The sequence below is a fragment of the Castor canadensis genome, chromosome 1, assembly GCF_047511655.1.
Source record: "Castor canadensis chromosome 1, mCasCan1.hap1v2, whole genome shotgun sequence".
Classification (NCBI taxonomy): Eukaryota; Metazoa; Chordata; class Mammalia; order Rodentia; family Castoridae; genus Castor; species Castor canadensis.
The window spans coordinates 199837683-199862994 of NC_133386.1; the positions used below are offsets into that span (position 1 = coordinate 199837683).

General features: G+C 44.1%; 2 protein-coding genes across 6 annotated transcripts; both read right to left on the reverse strand.

The window, feature by feature from the left end:
- Positions 1 to 1474: 1474 nt before the first annotated feature.
- LOC109693841 (large ribosomal subunit protein eL39-like) lies at positions 1475 to 1630 on the reverse strand. Its single transcript, XM_074069582.1, has one exon. It carries the CDS (start codon positions 1628 to 1630, stop codon positions 1475 to 1477), a length of 156 nt encoding a protein of 51 aa, XP_073925683.1.
- A 14780-nt stretch (positions 1631 to 16410) lies between these two features.
- Slc22a6 (solute carrier family 22 member 6) lies at positions 16411 to 23831 on the reverse strand. 5 transcript variants are annotated; one of them, XM_074047735.1, is made up of 10 exons: positions 23150 to 23831; positions 22824 to 22927; positions 22410 to 22564; positions 20695 to 20863; positions 20188 to 20311; positions 19927 to 20042; positions 18663 to 18877; positions 18430 to 18538; positions 16959 to 17030; positions 16411 to 16691 (listed from the first exon to the last, which is right to left on the reverse strand). In XM_074047735.1, exons 1-10 carry the CDS (start codon positions 23516 to 23518, stop codon positions 16601 to 16603), a joined length of 1524 nt encoding a protein of 507 aa, XP_073903836.1. In that variant the 5' UTR covers positions 23519 to 23831; the 3' UTR covers positions 16411 to 16600. The 5 variants fall into 5 exon arrangements, with proteins under 5 accessions (XP_073903836.1, XP_020010576.1, XP_073903846.1 ...); XM_020154987.2 differs by having other exon boundaries at positions 16959 to 17162; positions 23150 to 23830; XM_074047745.1 differs by lacking the exon at positions 16959 to 17030.
- Positions 23832 to 25312: the final 1481 nt, after the last annotated feature.

The following is a 25312-nucleotide window of genomic DNA, read 5'->3' on the forward strand; positions in this document are numbered from 1 at the left end:
TCTTGGCTGTTTCCATAACTTGGCTATTGAACCACCAGGTTTTGACATTATTGGTTCAAGGAAAATATATCTTGGCTGTGCTTATAACATAGACCTTTTAGTGCCCCTTGCCCATATGTGGTGGTAGATAATTGTCCAATCTACAGTGACCACTAGAAGAGGATTGGATTATTCCTGGCATCTCCATACAAACATATTTGGAATTGAATCAGGTAATGGGCTAACTGTGCATCTGACCTTGTCAGTCACTGGAACAAAAAAAATGGTGAGGGTATTTCTAAGGAGTGCCCATTTAGAAGGAAATCCAGGATGCTCACTTATTCAGATTCCTTGTTCCGGAATGGCAAGAATCTGAGCTTTTGAATCAAACTGCCTGCTGTTTTAAACAGGTAGGTTAATAGTTCCTATAGTATAGTTGACCTTGGAAAGCAGAGTACAGTTTTAAGAAGGGAAAAGATGAAGCAGAATTTGGAGGATTGCTAACATACAACTTAAAGTGAGTGGACAAGGATGTCTCAGAACTTGGGTTAGGCTGACAAATAATGAAGAACACCCCACAACTATGCACAGAGGGGCTTGCATTTGGTGCCTGTGTGCATCAAAGGGAGGAGGACTTGCCATGCTTAGTTACCTTCTGCTCTGTGTCTTGGTTCTTTCTAGTAGGAATATTGCTTACCTTTTACTAGTTTCAGACAGATTCTGTATTAGGAAAGTTCGGGGGCTAAGCCTGACCACAGCCCTTCCTCGGGACAGGGTCTCTTTGCACAGCCCTGCCTATATTCTCACCTTTGATCCACTTAGTAGACAAAGTATGGTCATTTGAGTCAAGTGGGGAGGGGAAGGGTTATCAATACGTTGTGCTAAGCCAATCAGTGTCATGCGTTACAATTCACAGAAGTTTTCAGTGAGCACTAAATCTGATAGGTAAAGGATCAGAGCTAGGACTGGTGGTCATGTTGCAAGATAAGTACACAGATGAAATGGGTTGGGAGAGAGAAATGGAATAAATATCCAGAAATGCCTCTGGTGCTCTAATTCCCGGTCCTTGAATTCCCTGAAATCTTTGTATCCTTGCAGTCATGCCTCCTTTTCCCATGAGCTGATTTGAGAGATCTTCTCTTTGCAACCAAAATAACACTGGCTAGAAAAAGTGTTAAGAAAATGATCGATGTGACAGCTATGAAGCACAGAACGCTGCCTGACGAACTACCAAGTGACCACAATTTTGGGTGTGTAGGTGTTAGGGAGGAGAGACATTAAATGACTAGGATGAAAGAACCCCCCATAACTGTTATCTTTCCAATATTTTTTTTCAAAAGGTTTCATGTATTTATTACTGAACCACACTTAAGGTAATCAAAGAAAAACCAGATTTCCACTTTAAAACACCCAGTTGTCCAGTGTTGACACTTTCAGCTTGATGCCAAGATGATTGCTGACCATGAAAGATATGTGGGTCATCTCTCACAATTCTTTACAGGCCCAACATGGTTCTCCTCCACTGTCTTCTCTTAGAGTTATACCTGCTTTTGTTACCAGTTTTCATCTGAATCCACTGGAGAATGGGATGATTTTGCTTTTGTTTCTTGGGCAGGAATCGCTTGATTCTGAAAGTCTTGTGAGAGGACATGGTGAGAAATCAGGCCAAATGCATGCATTTGCATGTCCACGATGGTGGGCAATAGCAGAAGAGGCTATCTTTCCCATCTTACTTCCTTGGCTGTTCTCTATTTCCTAGCTCCAGCTACTGAGAACCATTTCTAGATGAAATCAGGAAATCATTTCTGTCTCTAAGACTTTGAACATAGAATCTCCTGTTCAGGAATGCCCCATTTGTCTTCCCCCTGCTTCTCCCTTCCTCTGTACCACCTATCAACCTTGTGGAAGTGCCCAATTTCTCAGGGTCCTTTGGAATTCTGGGAACTTGAAGTTGAACATTAAACTTCTGTTGCAGTATCTATCTCTGGTGGGGGTTGGGAGGTGAGGAGAAACTCTCGGCAGGGATTTCCATGTCTCCATTAGGAAGCCCCTTAACTCCAAACACAATTCTCTTCCCTGCATCTTGGGCAAACTCTCTGTAACTCAGGAGTCTTCCCACATTCAGATATATTCAAGTCAGGGTCACATATTCTGTGTCTGTAGGTGGGGATGGTAATACAGGGACACATAGGGTAGAACAGGGCAGAGGCCTGGGTTTGCTTACCTTAGTCACAATGGCGGAAGGGAGGGTAGATCTAGTTATCTGTATAGGGCTCTGAGACCTCTGTGCCACTGGGAATGGACAGTCCCCAATGTGGGGAGGGAATGTGGAGGCAGGATTTGGGCTACCCTGCTTGTCTCAGGGCAGCCAGGGAAAGGCTTGCTAAGGTTGGTGTTGGAAGGCAGGTGGCAGTGGTGGATGGGGATGATAGCAGTGAAGTTCTTCCAGGAGTTGTTGGAGGTTATCAGGAGCAGGCCACCAGGGTGACCTGGATCAGCTGGAAGTTGTTGACAACTACCCCCACCCCACATACACATCTGTTTCAGGAAAGCTTAAGGCCATGGGACCTGTTTCCTATCTGTTGGTGCAGGGGGAGGAGAGGGGCTGCCTCTGTCTCCTTTGCTCATTATTTTGTAGATTTTTCAGGGGCTGTAGGCATCCTGAGGGTCAGCAAAAGTTTTTGTAACTTCCTTTGAGGCACCGAGTGAAGCTGTGACTTAGAGGTGGAACATTCAATTATTAAGACTTACCTGCTACAGAACATTTCATCCAGCCTCTACACAATATACATTCTTCTCAGCAGCCCATGGAACCTTCTCCAAAATAGATCATATCCTAGGGCACAAAGCAAGCCTCAGCAAATATAAGAAAATAGAAATAATACCATGCATACTATCTGACCACAATGCAGTAAAAGTAGAACTCAACAACAAAAGTAAAGACAAAAAACATGCAAACAGCTGGAAACTAAATAACTCATTACTTAATGAAGAATGGATCATCGATGCAATAAAAGAGGAAATTAAAAAGTTCCTAGAAGTCAATGAAAATGAAAACACAACCTACAGGAACCTATGGGACACAGCTAAGGCAGTCTTGAGAGGAAAGTTTATAGCCATGAGTGCATATATTAAAAAGATTGAAAGATCCCAAATCAATGACCTAATGATACATCTCAAACTCCTAGAAAAACAAGAACAAGCAAATCCCAAAACAAATAGGAGAGAAATAATAAAAATAAGAGCTGAAATCAACGAAATAGAAACCAAAAAAACCATACAAAGAATTAATGAAACAAAAAGTTGGTTCTTTGAAAAAATAAATAAGATCGATAGACCCCTGGCAAACCTGACTAAAATGAGGAGAGAAAAAACCCAAATTAGTAGAATTAGGAATGCAAAAGGGGAGATAACAACAAACACCATGGAAGTCCAGGAAATCATCAGAGACTACTTTGAGAACCTATATTCAAATAAATTTGAAAATCTAAAAGAAATGGACAGATTTCTAGATACATATGATCATCCAAAACTGAACCAAGAGGAAATTAATCACCTGAATAGACCTATAACACAAAATGAAATTGAAGCAGCAATCAAGAGTCTCCCCCAAAAAAAAGTCCAGAACCTGATGGATTCTCTGCTGAATTCTATCAGACCTTTAAAGAAGAACTGATACCAACCCTCCTTAAACTGTTCCACGAAATAGAAAGGGAAGGAAAACTGCCAAGCACATTTTATGAAGCCAGTATTACACTTATCCCAAAACCAGGCAAAACTTATCCCAAAACTATAGGCCAATCTCCTTAATGAACATTGATGCAAAAATCCTCAACAAAATAATGGCAAATCGAATTCAGCAACACATCAAAAAGATTATTCACCACGACCAAGTAGGCTTCATCCCAGGGATGCAGGGGTGGTTCAACATATGAAAATCAATAAACGTAATAAACCACATTAACAGAAGCAAAGACAAAAACCACTGGATCATCTCAATAGATGCAGAAAAAGCCTTTGATAAGATCCAACATCATTTCATGATAAAAGCCCTAAGAAAACTAGGAATAGAAAGAAAGTTCCTCAACATTATAAAAGCTATATATGACAAACCTACAGCCAGCATTATACTTAACAGAGAAAAATTAAAACCATTCCCTCTAAAATCAGGAACCAGACAAGGATGCCCACTATCTCCACTCCTATTCAACATAGTACTGGAATTCCTAGCCAGAGCAATTAGGCAAGAAGAAGGAATAAAAGGAATACAAATAGGTAAGGAAACTGTCAAAATATCCCTATTTGCAGACGACATGATCCTATACCTTAAAGACCCAAAAAACTCTACTCAGAAGCTTCTAGACATCATCAATATCTATAGCAAGGTGGCAGGATATAAAATCAACATAGAAAAATCATTAGCATTTCTATACACTACCAATGAGCAAACGGAAAAAGAATGTATGAAAACAATTCCATTTACAATAGCCTCAAAAAAAATCAAATACCTAGGTGTAAACCTAACAAAAGATGTGAAAGACCTCTACAAGGAAAACTATACACTTCTGAAGAAAGAGATTGAGGAAGACTATAGAAAGTGGAGAGATCTCCCATGCTCATGGATTGGTAGAATCAACATAGTAAAAATGTCGATACTGCCAAAAGTAATCTACATGTTTAACGCAATTCCCATCAAAATTCCAATGACATTCATTAAAGAGATTGAAAAATCTACTGTTAAATTTATATGGAAACACAAGAGGCCACGAATAGCCAAGGCAATACTCAGTCAAAAGAACAATGCAGGAGGTATCACAATACCTGACTTCAAACTATATTACAAAGCAATAACAATAAAAACAGCATGATACTGGCACAAAAACAGACATGAAGACCAGCGGAACAGAATAGAGGATCCAGATATGAAGCCACACAACTATAAGCAACTTATCTTTGACAAAGGAGCTAAAAATATACGATGGAGAAATAGCAGCCTCTTCAACAAAAACTGCTGGGAAAACTGGTTAGCAGTCTGCAAAAAACTGAAACTAGATCCATGTATATCACCCTATACCAAGATTAACTCAAAATGGATCAAGGATCTTAATATCAGACCCCAAACTCTTAAGTTGATACAAGAAAGAGTAGGAAATACTCTGGAGTTAGTAGGTATAGGTAAGAACTTTCTCAATGGAACCCCAGCAGCACAGCAACTAAGAGATAGCATAGATAAATGGGAACTCATAAAATTAAAAAGCTTCTGTTCATCAAAAGAAATGGTCTCTAAACTGAAGAGAACAGCCACAGAGTGGGAGAAAATATTTGCCAACTATACATCAGACAAAGGACTGATAACCAGAATATACAGGGAACTTAAAAAACTAAATTCTCCCAAAACTAATGAACCAATAAAGAAATGGGCACGTGAACTAAACAGAACTTTCTCAAAAGAAGAAATTCAAATGGCCAGAAAACACATGAAAAAATGCTCACCATCTCTAGCAATAAAGGAAATGCAAATTAAAACCACGCTAAGATTCTACCTCACCCCTGTTAGAATAGCCATCATCAGCAACACCACCAACAACAGGTGTTGGCGAGGATGCGGGGAAAAAGGAACCCTCTTACACTGTTGGTGGGAATGTAGACTAGTACAACCACTCTGGAAAAAAATTTGGAGGCTACTTAAAAAGCTGGACATCGATCTACCATTTGATCCAGCAATACCACTCTTGGGGATATACCCAAAAGACTGTTACTCCAGAGGCACCTGCACATCCATGTTTATTGCGGCACTATTCACAATAGCCAAGTTATGGAAACAGCCAAGATGCCCCACCACCGACGAATGGATTAAGAAAATGTGGTATCTATACACAATGGAATTTTATGCAGCCACGAAGAAGAACGAAATGTTATCATTCGCGTTAGCCTGGCTCAAAAAACCAAAAATCGTATGTTCTCCCTCATATGTGGACATTAGATCAAGGGCAAACACAACAAGGGATTGGACTATGAGCACATGATAAAAGCGAGAGCACACAAGGGAGGGGTGAGGATAGGTAAGACACCTAAAAAACTAGCTAGCATTTGTTGCCCTTAATGCAGAGAAACTAAAGCAGATACCTTAAAGCAACTGAGGCCAATAGGAAAAGGGGAACAGGTACTAGAGACAAGGTTAGATCAAAAAGAATTAACCTAGAAGGTAACACCCACGCACAGGAAATCAATGTGAGTCAATGCCCTGTATAGCTATCCTTATCTCAACCAGCAAAACCCCTTGTTCCTTCCTATTATTGCTTATACTCTCTCTACAACAAAATTAGAGATAAGGGCAAAATAGTTTCTGCTGGGTATTGAGGGGGGGGAGCGGGAGGGGGTGGAGTGGGTGGTAAGGGAGGGGGTGGGGGCAGGGGGGAGAAATGAACCAAGCCTTGTATGCACATATGAATAATAAAAGAAAAATGAAAAAAAAAAAAAAGAATTATCAGTAAAAAAAAAAAAAAAAAAAAAAAAAAAGACTTACCTGGTCAATGGTTTCTTCCAGGGGCTCAAAAGGACTGTAGAGTTGGATCAGGTAGAGGAGTCTTCCTTTCTAAGGATGGGGAGGGGGCATGTTCGAGTCTCCCCACCAGCTCTGAAGGGTGACTCCCTCTTTGGAGAAGAAGGAAAAGCTCTGAGGATAGGCAGGGGAGCCAAGCTGATGTGAGCGTGAAGCCTGAGCTGGTAGTGCCAGTTCCTGCCAAGCTGAGCCAGACTGAAGAGCTAACACAGAAATGGTGAGGTGTGTAGATCTCAGCATCCCTGTCAGATCATTGCCTTTTTGTGAATCCCACAGTCTGGGACTTTAGCCCAAATAGGGGCCACGCTACTGTTTAACCTTCACTTGGAAGAGTAAACCTTCATTAGAGGTTTGGATCAGCAGGTCGCTTCACATTGTAGTGTCTTCTATAAACCACTCCCAAGTTTTTCTCCTTTCCAGAATTGTAAAAGTGTGTGTGTCATAGTAAACACTGTCAGATGACTTGATGCTCTTCAAGGACCTGGGCATTTTGGGGTCTACCCCATCAACAGGGCCAAGGCCAATCTAGGTATTCTAACATTTTGGTCCCTGTTATGGACCAATTTGTGTTCCTCTCAAATCCATATGTTAATACCTTTACTTTTGATGTGAATATATTTGGAGATAGAGCCTTTGAGGAAGTATTAAAGTGAAATGAAAGTGGGGTCCTAGTCCAATATGACTGATGTCCGTAAGAAAAAAAAAGAGCACCCAGGATGCATATACATGAGGAAAGGCCATGACAGGACTCAGTGAGACGGTAGCAGTCTGGAAGCCAAGGGGAGAGGACTCAGGAGAAACCAAACCTGCTGATACTGTGATAATAGACTCCCAGCCTCCAGAAATGTGAGAAAAAATTTTCTGTTCTTTAAGCTATATAGTTTTAGTTATGTGGTTCTCTCAAGAGTCAAAGGTCTTAATAGGACTACTGACAGGCTGTGGAACCCTGTGTTAGTAGCTTTCCATTGCTATAAAAATACCTGAGTTAAATAAATTTAAAAGGAGAAAAGGTTTATTTTGGTTTACAGTTTTGGAGGCTTCAGTCTTTGATAGATCGGTTCCATTTCTTTGTGCGTGTAGTGAGGAAACATTTCATGGTAGAAGTAGTGGTGGTGCAGAAGTACTCATCTCATGTCCAGGAAGTGAAAGAGAGAAGGTATTAGAGTCCCATAATCTCCCTAATGCCCTAAAGCCCTCCTATTAGAACCCCTTAAAAGTTCCACCACCTGCCAATAACACCACAGTCTGGGGACCGAACTTTTAACACATAGGCCTTTGGGGAACTTTAAAATGCAAACTATAGCACACCTCAAGGGTATCACTTTTATCCATGGTATAACACAATTGTAGTTAAGAACTGTATCAGGAAGCCTGTTTTGGGGAGGACACCTTTTGGAAAAGGTCTTCAAAAGGAATGTCTTGCTCTTCCAAAGAGATGTGTGAGGAGTACATTCTACCTCTGCCTTTGGATGCTATACGATGAGGTGAAACCTGTAGCTACTGCATCCCTCTTACTGTCATGAAGGGAGTAGTTGACCTGCGGAGTCAGGTTGGAAAGGAACCTGGATCCATGATGATGGTGGGTGCCTGAGAGTCATGGAGGCCAACAACTCCCCCTCACCACCACCTTTTTTCCCCATAAATCAGTTAGAGATTTGTTTCACTTCAACAGAAAGAATCCTGGCTAATACTCCCATCATGAGAACAATAACTAGTAAGCTCAGGGCAAAATTGAACCAGTGAAGGCCCTTAGGCTGTGTGCTAGGATAGCTGCATTCGTCAGGACTGTAGGGTGCCAACAACAGAAACAGACTGCAATAACTTAAGCTGCAGAGAAGTCACTGGTAAGACAATGAGTAGCTCACAGAATTGATGGGAAGCCCAGAGAAAGTGGCTCAGTGGACAGGAACTGAGGGAGTCTAGGAAACAAACAATTTAGCTAAGATATCACTGGGATATCCTGTAGATACTTATGCTTCACTCCTCCCTGGAAACCTACTGTCATTGCTGTTGTGATTAATTTCTCAGCCATTCCTACAGCTTTGTGTCCTATCTCAAGAGTCAAGGCTCTTGGTGGGAGTGATGACTAGCTGAACATAGTTCTTTGGCCAGAGTAGAAGTATTCAGAAGTTGTATATGGTCCTGAGATTTACACCTGGAGAGCACTCCTTATCTCAAATAAGCAGGAGTTTTTATGTGAATCAGTGAAAATCCAGGAAGAGTTCATCCACAATCTGCCTTATAGCTGATTAAGTATCCTCAAATACTTTAGAAAGATAAACTTTTTTTTTTTTTTTGTGGTGCTGGGGCTTGAACTCCATCAGCCCTTTTTAGTGATGGATTTTTCAAGATAAGGTCTCGTGAACTATTTCCCCAGGCTGGCTTTAAACCTTGATCCTCCTGATCTCTGTCTCCTGAGTAGCTAGGATTACAGGCGTGAGCCACTGGCACCCAGCTAGAAAGATAAACTTTATTGGGGTTTAGTATCTACACTAAAGTGCATCATTTTAGTGAGTACATTTTCAAAGTTTTGACAAATTTTGACACCTATATAATTACTGTAATAGAATATTTCCATTGACCCCTCTTTTCCCAAATTCTCTGTTATTGTGTCCCAGTCAGTTCTCATTACTTACCCTCACAATAGAGTCATCATTTCTAGAGTTTCAAATATCATATATTCTGTGTCCCTTTATGTCTGGCTTCTTTTGGTCTGCAAAATATTTTTGTACATCAAGCACAGTGCACCACTAGTTCATTCCTTGTAATTATCGAGTATTTCATTGTATTTGTAACTACAGTTTATTTATTCAGTCATCTGTCAATGAGCCTTTATGTTGTTTCTAGTTTCTAGTTTTTGATTATTATAAATAAAGCCACCATGAACATTTGTGGACAAATAAATACCTTTATTTCTCTTGGATAAGTATCCAGAAGTTGAAATGCTTGGTCATAGTCTTTATTTTCTTCTTTTTTTTGGTATCTGTAGGGGAATGGTACTAGATTCCTTTTCAGAACCCAAATCTAAGGTTGTTCAAACTTCTTATGTAAAATGACATAGTATTTGCATATAACCTGGAATGTCCTCTTGTATATTCTTTGTTATTTCTAGATTACTTACAATACTTAATGCAGAGTAAATACTAATGCAGAGTAAACTGTTGTTTTACTGTGTTGTTTAGGAAATAATGATGAGGAAAAAAGTCAGTACTTGTTCAGTATAGATGTAATTTTTTAAAGAATAGTTTTGATCCATGATTGACTGAATATTGTAGAACCCATGATATGGAAGTCTGATTGTATTAAATCTTATAAGTAACCATCAAGTTGTTTTTCAAATTTTACATTTTACCAGCAATGTATGAGAGTTCCAGTCATTCTACAGTCTTGTCAACACCTTGGTATTGCCAGATTTGTTTCATTTTAATTTTTGACAAGAGAAGGAGTTTATTGATAGCCTACTGGGAAGTTGGGAGAACTACAGGGAACACTGGAAAACCTGGCTTTGAATAGTGTGGCCTACAAACGAGCCTGGCAAAGACACTGTACTGAGGCTGAGTTGTGGACCCACCACCGTAGGACATTTTCTACTGGGCCTCATCTGCGAATCACTGACTCCTGTCAAAGTTCAGGGTGGATAAGTCTCACTGGCCAAGCCTTGGTCATGTGGTTGCCTCTCGGTCACATGGAGCTCTAGCGGCTGGAAGTCCAAAGTTGAGGGGTTATAGCTGGTGAGAATCTTATTGCTGGTGAGGACTTTGTAGAGTTCAAAGTTGGCACAAGGCATCACATGGCAAGACAGAAACCAGTCTTTTAAATTTTAGCCATTTTTGTGACTGTGAAATCGTATCTCCTCGTGGTCTGGTTTTCATTTTCCTCATGACTAGTGATGTTGAGCATCTTTTCAGTCATTTATTGGCTATCCATGTATCTTCTATGATGAAACTTTTTGTTTAATTTTTTTCTGTTTTTGAAATGGGGTGCTTGACTTCCTTTTTTAAAAGAATTTTTATTGTTTTATTATTCATATGTGCATACAATGCTTGGGTCTTTTCTCACTTCCTTTCTTGACTAGGACTTCTTTTTATATTCTGCTGAGTTGTGGAACTCCACACTTGCAGAATTCTCTCCTCTCTAGAATTTTTTCACTTCTCTTCTCTTCTGCAAATTCTTGCTGTCTCAGCAACCTTGGACTTCTGTTTTGTTCCCCTCAATTTCATGAGATTGCCAAGCTCTGTTTGGATCCCACCTCTGCACTGCCATCCAGAGCTTCTCTTAAGAAGAAAGCCTGGGCCTTGGTGGAACAAACACCTAAAATTTGGGGTACAGATTTGCCTTTTCTGCACATTATATTTCTGCCAAAACTACTATTCATGGACTTATAAAAATGCCCCATTTACCATCATGGTATTCCACACAGCATTGTTTTTGACCAAGGAACTCACTTCACAGTCAAAGGAAGTGTGCCAATTAGCTCATGCTCACAGAATTCACAGGTCTTATTATGTTCTCCACCATCCTGAAGCAGCTGTTTTGATAGGTGGTGGAATGACCTTTTAAAGATGAAGTAATAGTGCCAGCTAGGAGGGGAGACCTTGCAGGACTAGGGAAAGGTTCTCTGAAAGGCTGTATATGCTCTGAATCAGCAGCTAACATATGACACTGTTTCTTATATAGCCAGGAGTCACAGCTCCAGGAATCAAAGGGTGGAAATGGAACTGATACTACTCACCATCACCCCAAGTGACTCATTAGCAAAAATTTTGCTGCTTCTTCTCATTACCTTGTGCTCTGTTGACCTAGAAGTCTTTTGAAAAATTTTTTTTATTAGGATATATTTGTTATACAGGGGGTGATCCATAGTGACATTTCCAGTTACTCTTATATTGTACATTAGTTACATTGCCCCATTGTCTCTCCTCCTCAACCCCTCCCTGCCCCACTTAAAGCAATTGCAAGAGGTTTCTTAGTTCTATTTCATATAGGTATATGAAGCCCATCAACCGTATACTGTTATCTTATCGCCTTCATTCACCCTCCCTGCCCACTAGTACCCCCCCTCCACTGGTACCTATTTTACAGTCCTGTTTTTTTGTTATTAATATTTAAGTTGATATTCTAAGGGGGGGTCTCTCAATGTAATCCCACTGTGGGCGTACTTTACTTTGTCCATTTAACCCCTTCCATTACTCTCCCTTATCTCTTTACCTCCCACTCCCCATCTTCTATCAGCTTTGCATATGCATCTTCATATCCTCTACCTTTACATCTTATGTTTTATGGTATTACTGATGCTCTATCATTCTCTTTTCCTTTCCCTCTTTCCCTGAGTTCCAAAATTAAAAACATGTTCTACATTTGAGTTTGTATATGACCATTTTTGTTTTTGTGTTTATGTTTATCTTTTGTCCTTATCTTCTATGTATGAGAGAAAATATGCGGGCTATGTGTTTTTGAGCCTGACTTACTTCATTTAACATGATGTCCTCCAATTGCATCCATTTACCTTCAAACCGCATGTATTATTCTGTATGGGTGAGTAATGTTCCATTGTGGATATAAACCACATTTTCTTCATCCATTCATCAGTTGTAGGGCACCTGGGTTGTTTCTAAAGCTAGACTATTGTGCATGGTGCTGTGGTGAACATGGCCTGGAAGTCTTAGTTCCAAAGGAAGGGACTAGGGACCATGCATAACCTTCAAAATCATGTCCCCATTGACCTACTTCCTACTAAGTCTCATCTCCAAGGCCCCACTTCCTAAAGTTTCCAGAACCTCCCAAAATAGTGCCTCCAGCTGGGGACCAAGTATTCAACACATGAGGCTGTGGAGGACATTTCATAATCAAACCATCACAGGTAGGTCTCACGTCATTAGTTTCTCTTCTCACAGAAATTATTTCCTGCATTACTTGTCCAATGTTTGAAAATTGTTTCCCACATTTCCTTCAGTTTTCTAGCTATTATAATGAAAGAGTTATTTTGGACCCTGCTATTCCCTGATTGCTGGAACTTTTTCTTTTCTATTCTCAGTGCTTTTAGAACAACTGGGTAATTGCAAATAGACACTTAGAGTAGAGGTAGGTGACTCTGGGGTTGGTTAAATCAGTTGGTCAATGGCATCTTCAAACTAGGTAGTTCCGTCTTTTAATTATGCTATTTGAATTTGTCCCCTTAGTCTTTGCTCTGGCTTCCCTCTTAGGTGCCTGCCACACTTCTAAGCATCCCATCCAGACTTAGCATTTTTTACTACGTAAGTCTAACACCATTGACAATTTTCTTACAGAGGAGGCACCATGGGCCATGTAGTACATGTAGTGTTTTTCTTTTGCTCCCTGTACAGACAAATTTTCCTTTCACAGTCTTCAAACATCAAAAGGGGACTTAGTAGAGAAGAGCTTAGGAGCCCCAAACTTAAATACTTACAAAGGCCAGGGGGTAATCTAAACCTTGTGAACATGACAGGTTGCAAGACAATAGGAGATGGTGAGGACTATAGTGATCTAGACATTACAATCTTATTCCAATTAAAACTATAGTACATGGGAAAACAAAATCTATATCGGGCCTTCCTGGAGGAGCCAGAGAACAAGGAATGCATACCACTTCCCTATTGCTGTTGTTAGGAAAAACCTACAAATTTAGAAGCTTAGCATAGTCCCAGTTTAGTCTCTTATAGTTCCAGAGGCCAGATGTCTAAGATCGATGTGTTGGTAGGGCTGTGTTCTTCTGGTGGCTTCAGGGCAGAACACATTTCCTTGTCTTTTTTAGCTTCCAGAGTCTGCTTGCATTGCTTGGCTTGTGGTCCCACCTCACCATTTTTTTTTTGACAATACTAAATGTATTTATTTGGTTGAAAATTATCAGAAGTTACTTTAATTTGGCAACAATTGAGTCTGTCTTGACTTGGACTTGTTATTTTTTGTCCCTTCTTACATCACTTAAAACTCTTGCTTTTGCTGTCGTATCCATTGCATTGATCTGCCTAAGTACTCACATGGGGCCAACCAAGAAAATCCAGGATAGATTGCTCATCTCTAAATCCTTAATTTAATCATATCTGCAAAATCCCCTTTACCACATAAGGAACCACATTCATGGTTCCATGAATTAGGCTGTGGACATCTTTGGGGGCTTTTGTTCATCTATTCAGCCTAACATGCAATAGAAAAATCTTAGCTGATTCAGCAGCTGCTCGCTAAGGGATGTCAGGGATCATGCAAACTCCTGAGGAGGAGGATTAAAGCACCCAAATGAGGGCCTAGGAGTGGACTAGAAACTGGGTGGGACCAGGTATGACAGGGTGGAGCCCTGAGAAAGTGGCTTCTGGGGAGCACTGTACCAGGGCCAGGCAATTGAGGGTCCTTCTGAGTGCTCCATTCTGATCAGGAAACTGAGGGTGGTCACAAAGGCCTGGCCATGTTAGCTGAGGGTAGGACCTTATGCTCATACTGGGGATAGTATCTGAGGACATTGGGGTGGGGCATGACAATGTCAGAACCCAGACTTAGGGCCAAGGCTAGAGGATGGGATTTGAGCCCATACTCTAGGGATGACTCCTCAGTGAAGGCAGAGTCTGAAGTCACCTACTGGTGACTTAGAAGTGGGAAGAAGGTAGGATTGTACTATGGTTTGGATATGATTTGAGTGTGTCCTCTAGTTCATGTGTTGAAATTTATTCCCCATTGAGAGGTATCAAGAGGGTGGAAACAATCTTTCTATGGTGTTTAGAGGTAGGGTTTTTGGAAATGATTAGGATTACATAAAGTCATCAAGGTATAGCCCTTATGATTTATGATTTAATGCTGGTGGCTTTAGAAGAAGAGACCAGAGGAAACACACAATGCTCCCTATCTCTTGCCATATAACACACTTCCTACACTGCCTTGGAACTCTGCCAGCAAGAAGGCCATCACTAGATCCAGGGCCTCAACTTTGGAATGAACCAGGAGCCAATGTAGGTCTCTTTTCTTCATAAAGTTAGCCTGCCTCAGTTATTGATATCATAGTAATAAAAAACAGAATAATAAAGGTTCTATTTGCTAAAGAGCACAGGATGAGCATGGGCCAGGAGCTGGGGTGTAGATTCTGTACAGATGGTGTGAGCTGTCTAAGTCAGCACCCAAGAGTTGTATCAGTGGAGAAGCAGCTGGGAAGGCCAGCGACTGGATCTGGGCAGTCTTGTTGAGGTCTATGCAGATAGTAGGTGAGCTGAGCACAAGACCCAAGGAGTAAGAGCATGTCAGAGTTACTGGTAGGAGGCAGTGAGGCAGGAGGGCAAGTAACTGGTCTAGAGATCACCAGATCTGCAGAAGCAAGACAAAATTCAGATGTTCTGCCTCCCAATCTCAGTCCTGTCGCCCTGCTCCATGAGGGTCAGCCATAAGGGCAGTGAATGGGGTGGGGCCAGTGGCCCTCAGCCAGCTAGTGGGTTCTTACTGGCCAAGAAGTTTTTGGGGAGTATGGGAGGTATCAGCACCATGGGGAAACATCAAGCCTCCAGGGGCTCTAGCGGAGGGGAATAGGTGATGGCAGTTTCAGCTCTGCCAGATTTGTCCTGAGTCCTGCTGTCTGAGCTGCTGGGAGCTCTCCTAGAGCCTTGTGGCTTTTTCAGACAGCTCCAGATCACCTTCCACTCCAGATTGCCTTGACTGAACCTGAGTCCTAGGGTCCTGCCTAGAAACCATTGTGTGCAGTTTGAGAGATGTGGTCTTTCCCTGGGGATAAAAGGTCTGAAGGACTGAACTGTCTGCTGGGGAAAGATTTTCAGGCAGTAAGCCAACAGAAAGCATGTACAGAAGGGCATGGCACTCTTGTCACCTGTAGGTGATAAAAGGGCTGCCACCTCAGACTTCCCTGAACTGAGCTCGCTTACTGACACATACACTGGGCATTCTGGAGTTTTCCAGATGGTCACCCCTAAATTGCCTTCCATCTCTCTTTTCACATGACTTCCTCATGATCCCCTTTTTTCTCCCACTTCTCCTTTTCTTTTTATCCCAAGAGGAAGGAGGAAACACCAGGCCCTGGGGGTGGAGAAGGTTAAAGTCTCAGTGCTTCATGATAGAGGGTCAGGCACACACGTTCTGGTGTCAGATTGTCTGGATTCTAATCCTGACTCTACAATTTACTGAACTGTATGAACTCAGGCAGGTTACCTGACCTCTCTGTGCCTTGATTTCCTTATCTCTAAAATGGGGATTATAATAGTACCTCGAGTGTTAGTAGGAGGAGAAAAGGAGTTAACATATGCGAATTGATTAGAACAGTAACTAGCATGCAATTAGCACCCAGTACTGTCTCCCTGGCTGTGTTCTATAGCTCCCTTCTGCCTCTCAACTCTCCACCAGCCCTGGGATCACAAGAAGCAGAACAACAAAAGCTCACCAAGGATTAGGTTAGCTAGTGGGATAAACTTCCAGCCACAGAGCTAGAAATGAGTCTGGATCCTAATATAATCTAGAGGATTCCAGAATCCTGACCATGTTGCTGCAGGAGCCAGTATCCTGACATCAGTGGTTAACATTTTTCTCTTCTTTTTCCCACCTTACAGAGGGACAGGAGCATGAAATAAAGTTTCTGGTTGACTGTTTCATTTCAGTCTCTTGTCAATTTCCGGGAAAGGGCAGGGCATAAGGTATTTAGCTAAAACTTACAGAAATATTTGAATAGGTTAAAGGAGAGAGGAGGAAAGAATGGAAAGGGAGGAGGATGAGGTAAGAGAAGAGAGGTTTTTTTTTTTCCTTTAATTGTCTGGGATGGTTTGTAAAGTCCTGGCATAGTGGGAGATGGAGGGGGGACAGCACCATGTGACCTCTTAGTCCTGAAGTTGGTTGATAGAGAATGAGATTCCATTTTAGACGCTGTACACAGTCAAACCTTTTAATGATGTAGTCTTGGTGGGGGTCTGTTCAGGGAGGAGGACCCCTGAAGGGGTGCTTCCCTGAACCACAGCCCCCACAGTTGGGCTGTCCTCCCCCCTCCACCCCTTTGTGTGAGTGACCAGAGGACCTGTAAGACCTCACTCCCTTTAGGGCTCTGTAAGGCCCCTTTGGTCCTCAGAGTCCATTCTTCTCTTGTGCGGAGGCCTGGAGTGGTACCATCTGCTTCTGCTGCTCTTGCTGTTGATGCCTCGGTTTCCCTCTCCTCCTGAGGGCAGGAAAGCAGGTCTCTGTGTATGTAGCCTCTAGGCCAGGGCTGGGAGAGGGGGTGGGCTCTCCGCTTAGCTGTGCCCAGCTACTTGCTCTCTGCCCCAAACATCTACTGCCCTCAGAGTTAGGAACCCCAGGAAGGATTGTGGGAGAACTTCCACAAAGGGCCTTTCTGGAAGATGAGGCCTAGTTTGGAGTCTCTGCCACACCAGCCTGGATGTGTGACCTGGGGTAAGTCCCTGCTCCTCTCTGAGTGAAGGCCCACCTGTTTTCCAGGTCCTGCACTGTATCCGGCAGCGGCTGGCCCAGGGTCTCTGGGAGGAGGGCGGTGGCCGCACTTGCGGCAACAGGGACGGCGCCATAGATAAAGAGAGGCAGGGTGGGGTAGAGCTCGGAGGTCATGCTCACTAGCGGGCTTACGATGCTGCCCACTCGGGCCATAGTGCTGCCCATTCCCAAACCTGTCTGCCTGTGGGGTCACGATGGGGCACTGGTTAGAGCTCTGGCATGAGTACGGAGGTGAGGGCCACATTTGGAGCAGGGCAGCTAAGGCCTAGACCAGTACACCTTCTGGTGCCTTCTTTGTTGGCATTTGTTTTGGTGATTTTTTAAAATGGGAAGTTGGGAAAGGTTCTGGCGGGAGAATAGGGGACTTTAAGATTGAATTTTTCCTGTGCCCTTAACTTGCTATGTGACCTTGGGCAAGTCCCTTTCGTCCTCTGGGCCTCAGTTCCCTTAGATGTCAAATGAGACAGTTAGTTGGATTAGACCAATGATTCTCAGATCACCTGGGGGAATTGTTGAATCACAGTTGTCCCAGTCCTACATAGACCTATTGGATTAGGATCCCCTAGGGAAGGGACCTGGAAGCTGCATGCTAGGAGCCTGTTAAGAACATTATAACAAAACATTGACTCAGGTTAAAAACTGCTTGGGGTTAAACGCAAACTTCATTACTTATTAGCTGTGTGATCTTGGAGAAATCACTTAATGTCTTGATTTTCACATTTGTAAAATGGAAATAGTGATAGCAGTTGCCTCACTGGCTTGTTATGAGGATTAAGTGAGTTAATATTTGTAAAAACCTTAAAACAGTGCCTAGCACATGTAAATGCTTTATATCACTGTTCTTTCCCCTGAAATCTCGAAAGGGCATGGGGCAATTCCAGTGACTTTCAGGGTTCTCATTCCAAAGGGAAGCCCGTGCCAGGAGCATGACATCTTATATCCTCAACATCTTAAGTGAATTTTGCATCCAATTCTTAAAATAGACACATTTCTTAATGCAATAATACCAACCCCCCATCCTGGCACTCAATAAAGTACTGTTTATTCATACTGCTGGCATATTATCAGGTGTGGTTTCTGTGGTAGAAAATTACATTTATGTTTGTGTCTTTGGTCTCAGAAGTACCAGTTGGTTTAAGACTGAGTTTGTGTTTGGTGGCAGCTTCTAACTTGTGTCTCAGAAAGTCTTCAGTTCATTGCCTCTGAGATGCACCTCTCTGGTTCCCTACCTTACTCCAGTGGCGACTCCTTTTGAGATCTTCTTGCAGGGTCAATAAAGGATGTGCAGCCACACCTGGGTTAGTCAGGCCATGAAATATATAATGAATGGCTCCTACGTGCCTGGCACTGATTAGTGTTGGGTACTGTACTGTACTCAGAGGTCTGACCTTAATGTGAGCAAGAGAATATCTTTCTCCATATTCTTCCCCAACTAAGCTTCCACTCACCGGATCATTGTGGGGTACAGCTCCCCGGTGTACAGGAAGATGCAGTTGAAGGAGGCAGCCAGACAGCCCTTCCCCAGCACAGCAAGGGAGGTACGGACAATTGTCTGCTCTAGAGAGAAAGGAGGGGGACAGCAGGAGCTTGGGAGTAAGGGCCTGGAGGAATTGATCTCTTTTTCTTCTGAGAAGTTGGGTTGTATCTATGGAGGAGGCTGAGAATGAGGGGCCATGCTCACCTTTGGGTATCACTGCATTCACCAGGATGCAGATGCCTGCCAGCAGCAATGAGGCCATCTGTGCAGGCCGGCGACCAAGGGAGTTGATGACGAAGAAGCACACGAACTTGGCAGGCAGGTCCACAGCACCAAAGATCACTTGGATTAGGTAGATGCTGACCCCAAATCCCTGCAGGTCCATGACTAGCCCATAGTAGGCAAAACTAGTGGCAAACCTGGTGGGAGGGTTATGGAGTTTGTCAGGGAGGGTTAAAGGAGGATGCTCTTTCAAAAATGGTGTGAGCTGCATTGAGGATCCTATTTAAGGACCTGGAATCTGCTTTGGCTAGTATTTCTTCAGACATTTCACAGCATATTAAAACTGCACAGTTTAAGTATTGGGGTAGTCTTCTTATACTACAAATTTCTCTCTCTCAAGTGTATTAGGAGCTTTTTACTTAGTTGCTATGTAGTCGTTATATATAAGATCTACATATATACATGTATGTCTATCTGTGTTTGTCTATCTGTCGGTATATATGAATGATCTGCTAATGCTGGGCTGAGGGAGAACAGATGGGTATCTACGCCACATCTTTAGGGGCAAGGTGTTGGTAAAGGCCGACACTGGGACCTGTCCATGGTCCTGGCTGGGATAACTGTTCTTAAGATGTTAAAAGCCCACAAAATGAAGCTCGGGTTTTTGGGTAGAACCCACAATTGAGAGTAAATCCAAAATTGGAATTAAAGAATTCATTGGCAGGATTGTTCCTCCTGACCACGCTCCTCTTGACTGTCGTGTGATTGCCATGGTGATGGGAAGGAGGATAGCAATAAGGATAATGAGACTGTTGCAAATGAAAAGGAAGATTTTAGGCTTCTGTCATCCTTGGCCAGAGTGTGCTTTCAGAGATAAGTGCTGGCCCTCTTACTGCCTATGCCTGTGTTTCTGGCAGGCACCACCAGGACAGTAAATTCTCCCAGTGTTTTGTAAGCCAGTGTATTGACTCCAGAGGCCACAGGTTCTGGTGAGATGTTTTTATACTGAAACAGCGTTGGTGAGAGGAGAAGAATCTGGGGAGACTGATATCCAGTTTGAGGACTAGGACTGAGTTGATCTGGGAGGGGCTCTGGTTCTTCAGGACTCTTACTGCTATAAGCAGGTCTGCTGACTTTTTCTCCCTCTCACATCTTCTGTCCATTGCACCCACCCCCTCGTCAGTTTTCCTTTTGTCTCCTCATCAGTCTACCTGCCTGTGTGTCAGTCTGTCTGTTTGGGGCCTACCATAGCATGGAGAGGCAGAGGAAGAGGCGCCGAAGGGCAGGGCAGCGCAGCAGCTCTATGGCCGAGGCCTGGACTTTGCTCAGAGTCAGCTCCTTCTGTAGACTGGCGCGGAGTACCTGATGGGATGGGCAGGACTCAGGGCCTGAGCTCCTTCCAGGGAATCCTCTTAGCCTAACCCCATACTCAGAGATGACCCCTGGGTCCTGGGTTTTGGGTTGGAGCCATGATGGGGTATCACAGGAAGTCTCGGGGGGGTCTCACATCCATACTCAGCTTGGCCCCCTCTTCCTGCTTTCCATTGATTCGAGCCACTCTCTGCAAGGCCTTCAGGGTGAGGTCCAGCCTCCCAGAAGAGGAGTACCAGCGGGCAGACTCGATGAAGAACCTGGGAGTGAGGATGGAGTGAGGGGCATCAGCATGGTCTCAGCTCCAGTCGGCAGGGGTCTTGATAAATCCCCTTCTCTAAGACTACAAGACAGTGCCCAGCTTGGTAATGACTTATTCCCTAACCGAGGTGCTGGGTATAGAAAGCAGTGCAGGCAGGCTGGAGAACTGGGGGATGCCAATGAACTGGAAATCCTAAGGCAAAGCTTTCTTCCCAAAGCCTTGGACTCAACAGCTGTGCCATGGAAACATTGGATTAGGTTTGACCTTTTGGCTTTGGTTGATTCTGTGAGGTGGTGTGCGTACTCGACTCTGGGAGATGTCCTGTCCCTTATAGTTCTATGGGCTCCTGTGGTACCATCTCCCACCTAAGGCCCCACATACCACGAGTAGATGAAGAAGGCAAAAAAAGGTACAGAGACCAGCAACTGCAGGTGGCGCCAGTAGGGCACAGCATAGGCCACACCAGCCAGGAGGAACTGGCCCAGGCTGTAGACATAGCCAATCAAGGTGCCCACATGGGCACGCGTGTGGATGGGCATCCACTCCACATCTGGAAAGAGGGTTAGAACAGGGAGGTACAACTAGCTGGGCTGCTAGATGGGAAGAGACCCCCCCTTTCTCCCTCCCAACCTTGGTCTTTTCCAAGGCTTTGTGGAAGATGCATCAAGTAACATTGGATGCCAGGGTAGGGAGAGTGGGGGACTTTTGGAAGAGGTAGGGATAGGCAGGAACTTGCCCCCCCCCCATACTCCTGCTATCCCTGCCCACCTTTACTACCTGGCTAGAACTCCCTTTCCCTTCAGACCACTCAGCCTATCCCCAACAGCAGCCACTCCTTGGCTCTTCCCCTGCTCTGGGCTGGATTCTACCTTCAGTAGCCATCACAGAGGCTCTTCTCCATCTTATAGCATCGATTGAGGTGGGAGTATGACCACCTTTCTGCTGCAGTTTGATAAATCAGTTGGGTTCTTTGTGTGCTCCTGATTTGACTGTTGGGACAGACACTTGAATACTTAACATTGACTTGGGAGCCGAATTTTTAGATTTCCTGTGCTGGCTCTAGCCCAGTCCTGGCTGGCTACTTCCTTTAGTCCTGAGAATACCAAATGCTTGGATTCCTTTCTGGGTTTGAGAGATGATAGGTAAATTATTTCCCTTCTCCCAGCTTCAGGTTTCTCATCTGAGAAACAATTTGTGTATGCATCTGTGTGTGTGTGTACATCTCTGTGTCTCTCTCTCTCTCTCTCTCTCTGTGTATTGTGTGTATGTGTATGATCTATCAGAGGAAGCACATTGATGGCCCATGAATAGACTATTCTCAGTCCATAAATGTGTTTGGCTTCTACGTTTAGAAATATTAGAGATGTTGGGTGTGGTGACTCATACCTATAATCCCAGCCTTTTTGGGAAGTGGAGATAGGAAGACTACAGTTTGAGGCCTGCCTGGGAAAAAAAAGGTAAAGCAAAAAAAGGGCTGGGGATGTGGCTCAAGTGTAAGACCCTGAGTTCAAAGCTCTGTGGCAAACTTCCACACACACAAAAAGAAATATTAGATCCAATTGCAACATTAAAAAACTGGGATATTTTTCATTTATCCAAAAGAGGGGAAGGTGATATAGTCTTGTAATCTCAGCACTCAGGAGGCTGAGATGGGAGGATTGAGAGTTTGTGGCTAGCCTAAGCTACATACCTCAAAACAAAAGCAAAACCAAACCAAACCAAAGACCCTCCCCCGCCCCCCCCCAAAAAAGAAAGGATGGGGTTAGAAGATCTTACTACCTTAGGTTGTTGTGGTTGGAGTCTCTGGACAGGAGACAGATGGTATCTTCTTTGTATACAGTCCTCACTACTCCCTAATGCTTCTTCTGTGTGTCCTGCTTACATGATCTGCTGGATCTAACTATGGCGTCTACAGTTTCATTTCTAAATGAGGGGTCAAATGGCATAAGCCTGAGAAGTAGGTTCTTATATTGATATTGGTCGAAAGGGCGGACCCAAGGAGAGGCCAGACAGGGCTCAGGAGGGATGGGTTGGGAAAGGAGGCTAGGAAGGGGGCAGGGTGGTCAGAGGGGAATGGGTAGGTGAGCATTCCTCACTCAGCGTCATGGTGTTGATGGAAATGCTAGCCAGAGACATGCCCGAGAGGAGCCGGAAGGTGCAATAGACGGAGAAGTTGGGTGCATAGGCTGCACATATTCCAGACACGGCTGTCTGCAGGTAGTTCAGAATCAGCACCTTCCGGCGGCCCAGCCTGTGGGGAAGGGAAGACCTGAGGAAGGGGCCTATGGACTTTGGGGAGCCAAGCTGGGTTGGGTGGGACAGGAGTACCTGACCTGGGTGAGGCCCTGAGCTGGGGTCTTTTGAGGAACTATGAAGTATTATGAGGCTGGCATTGTAAGCCCTCAAACCAGCCAGCCCCCACCGGGAATGCAAACTCCCACCTAGATTCCCTGTATCCAGCCAATGGGACCCCAATCACAGCCCAACCCTTTGGCTTACCCAGGACTGACCTGTCTGCCAGGTAGCCGAACATCATGGCTCCCAGTAGCACCCCTGTCATGTACAGGGACTGGGCCAACTGACGTAAGGCCCTGTGGGAGCATACAAGGTTCCACTATGGGAAGAGGGGGACAAGAATATGCAGAGATGAGTTTGGTTGCAGGGAAGCCTCCTACCCACCTCAAGGCTGGTCTTCTGGGATCTATGTCACCCTCTTCCCCTAACACTTTCCTTTGCTTTTTGCCTTTCTGGTCCAGGTAGCTGAGAACATTTAAAAAAAACTCAGCAGTTTCCATATCTACTTTAAGTCTGAATGGCACATGGAAGGGGTCCTTACCTCAGTCACAATAGTGGAAGGGAAGGTGCTGTTGTCATACATCCAGCCATCAGTGCACGGTTCTGTGATCCTGGTGCCATTATCCCCTGTGCCATTGGGAAAGGGCATTCCCCACTGGGGAGAGGTAAAGCGAAGGCAAGGCTCAGGCCTCCCTTGCCTATCTTGGGGGATCCAGGCTTCTAGCCCCCCATCCTTGCTGAGGTTAGCGTTGGCAGGTGGGCGGCAGTGATGGGTGGGGATGGCGGCAGTGAAGTTCTGCAGAGTGTTGTGGGAGGCCAGCAGGATCAGGGGAAGGACCACCAAGGTGACCTGGATCAGCTGGAAGCGGCCGACGCCCCCCACCTGCTTCAGGAGGTCATTGAAGGCCATGGGGCCAGGCCAGGCCAAGTGGCCGGGGGTCTGTGGACTTCCAATCCGGGACTTCTGTCTGTCTGCCTGCCGTCCTTCGCCTGAGGATCAGGGCTGCTGCTGCCTCTGCAGCTGAGTGGCTCCTGTAGCTGAAACTGAGCTGGCTCTGTGGGGGCACCACAGCTTGGTGGGCTGCCCCTCCTTCTTTTCTTCTCTCCTGGTTCTGTCCCTCCCTTCCCCTTGCAGCTTCTCCTCACTTTGGGGGTCGGGGATGGCTCAGCTTTCAGGGTCTGCTGGAGCCCTGACCCTTACACTGGCAGTTTTTAATCTTTGGTCTGACGAGGATGAGTTAAAGTGTGACTTGGTATCAGAAGGATTAACCCTCCGAGTAATTCCTGTGTCAGTGGAATTTCTCCAAGTGAGCATAAAGGGCAGGAGAGGGTGAATGGAAATGGGAGTGAAGAGAGGTGATTTAGGGGGAGGGTCACATGAGCATTTGGGAGCAGAAGGGGCAAAGTGGGATCGCTGGGAAATGTGGTGGACTCTTGTGGGGTTTCTGTCCTTTTTAAGTGGACAGAATCCAAACAATCTGTCTTTAAGAAGGGTTGCCAGAGAAAATACAGGAGGTCTAGCTGAATCTTCACTTCAGATTAATGAATACTTTTTTAAAAGTATGAGTATATCCCTGATATCATATCGGACATACTTATACTAAAAATTATTCATTGATTTGAAATTCTTATTTGCTAAAATTGGACAGCCCCAGTCTTTGGTCTTCTAGAGATAGATATCCCACATCTTACGAACTAGGGCTTTGTTCAATTGGAAGAAACAATAGAGGTCAGAGGCTGCTCTTGATGGAGTAGGATCCAACAGTAACATCATACCTCATGTGGCCTCACTCTTCCATGGTAACAGCTTTCATCTTCTTGATTTATCTTGATTCAAATTTTGTCATGTCTTCTATTTTTTTTAAGCAATGAGCATGAACTTATTTTTAGCCATTTGACATCACTCGAATTCCTCCAAAAGTTTTTGGCTCCTGAGTCCTGGTCACTCACGATCAGAGCCAGCATCAAGCTCTGATTGGATAGATGTCCATGGGATTTGATTGGTTGGATCATGGAATGAGGATGCTGGGAGCAGGTTGCTGCTTTTTGTTTTTGACTTGCATAGTACGTATTATGCAAAACAGTCTGCTTTCCGCAGTCTCTGGCTGTGCAGCAGGGGCAAGTCATTAAACTCATGTGTACCTCAGTTCCTTGAGTTGTTGGTTAAATGAGTTAATATGGGTACCAAGCTTAAAGATGCTTTTAGCCAGGTGCCTTGGTATACATCTGTAGTCCCAGCTACTTGGGAGGTTGTTGTGGGGGAGGGACTAATTGAACCTAGGAGCTCAAAACTAGCTTGAGCAACCTAGTGAGACCATGTAGCAAAAACCAACAAGAACACTAAACCAAAGTCAAACTGAACCAAAGAAATAAACAAAAAAGAAGCTTTTGCCCCATAGCTCTGTGATTAAGAGCTCTTATTTGTTTCTGATAAACAGATTATTATCAGAAATTATCACACTAATTTTAGAGGGAACATATGCCTAAGCACCATCTTACCCTAAGAACAGTGATTCTCCACTGGCGGTGATTTTGCCTCCCCTCAAGGGACATGTGGCAATGTTCAGAGACATTTTTGGATGTCACAGCTGGGGAAATGGATGCTACTGGCTTGTAGAGGGTTGAAGCTAGGGGTGCTATTAAGCAAACTATAATGCACAGGAGAGGGTCCCACAACCAAAAATTATCCTGACGCAAAGTGTCA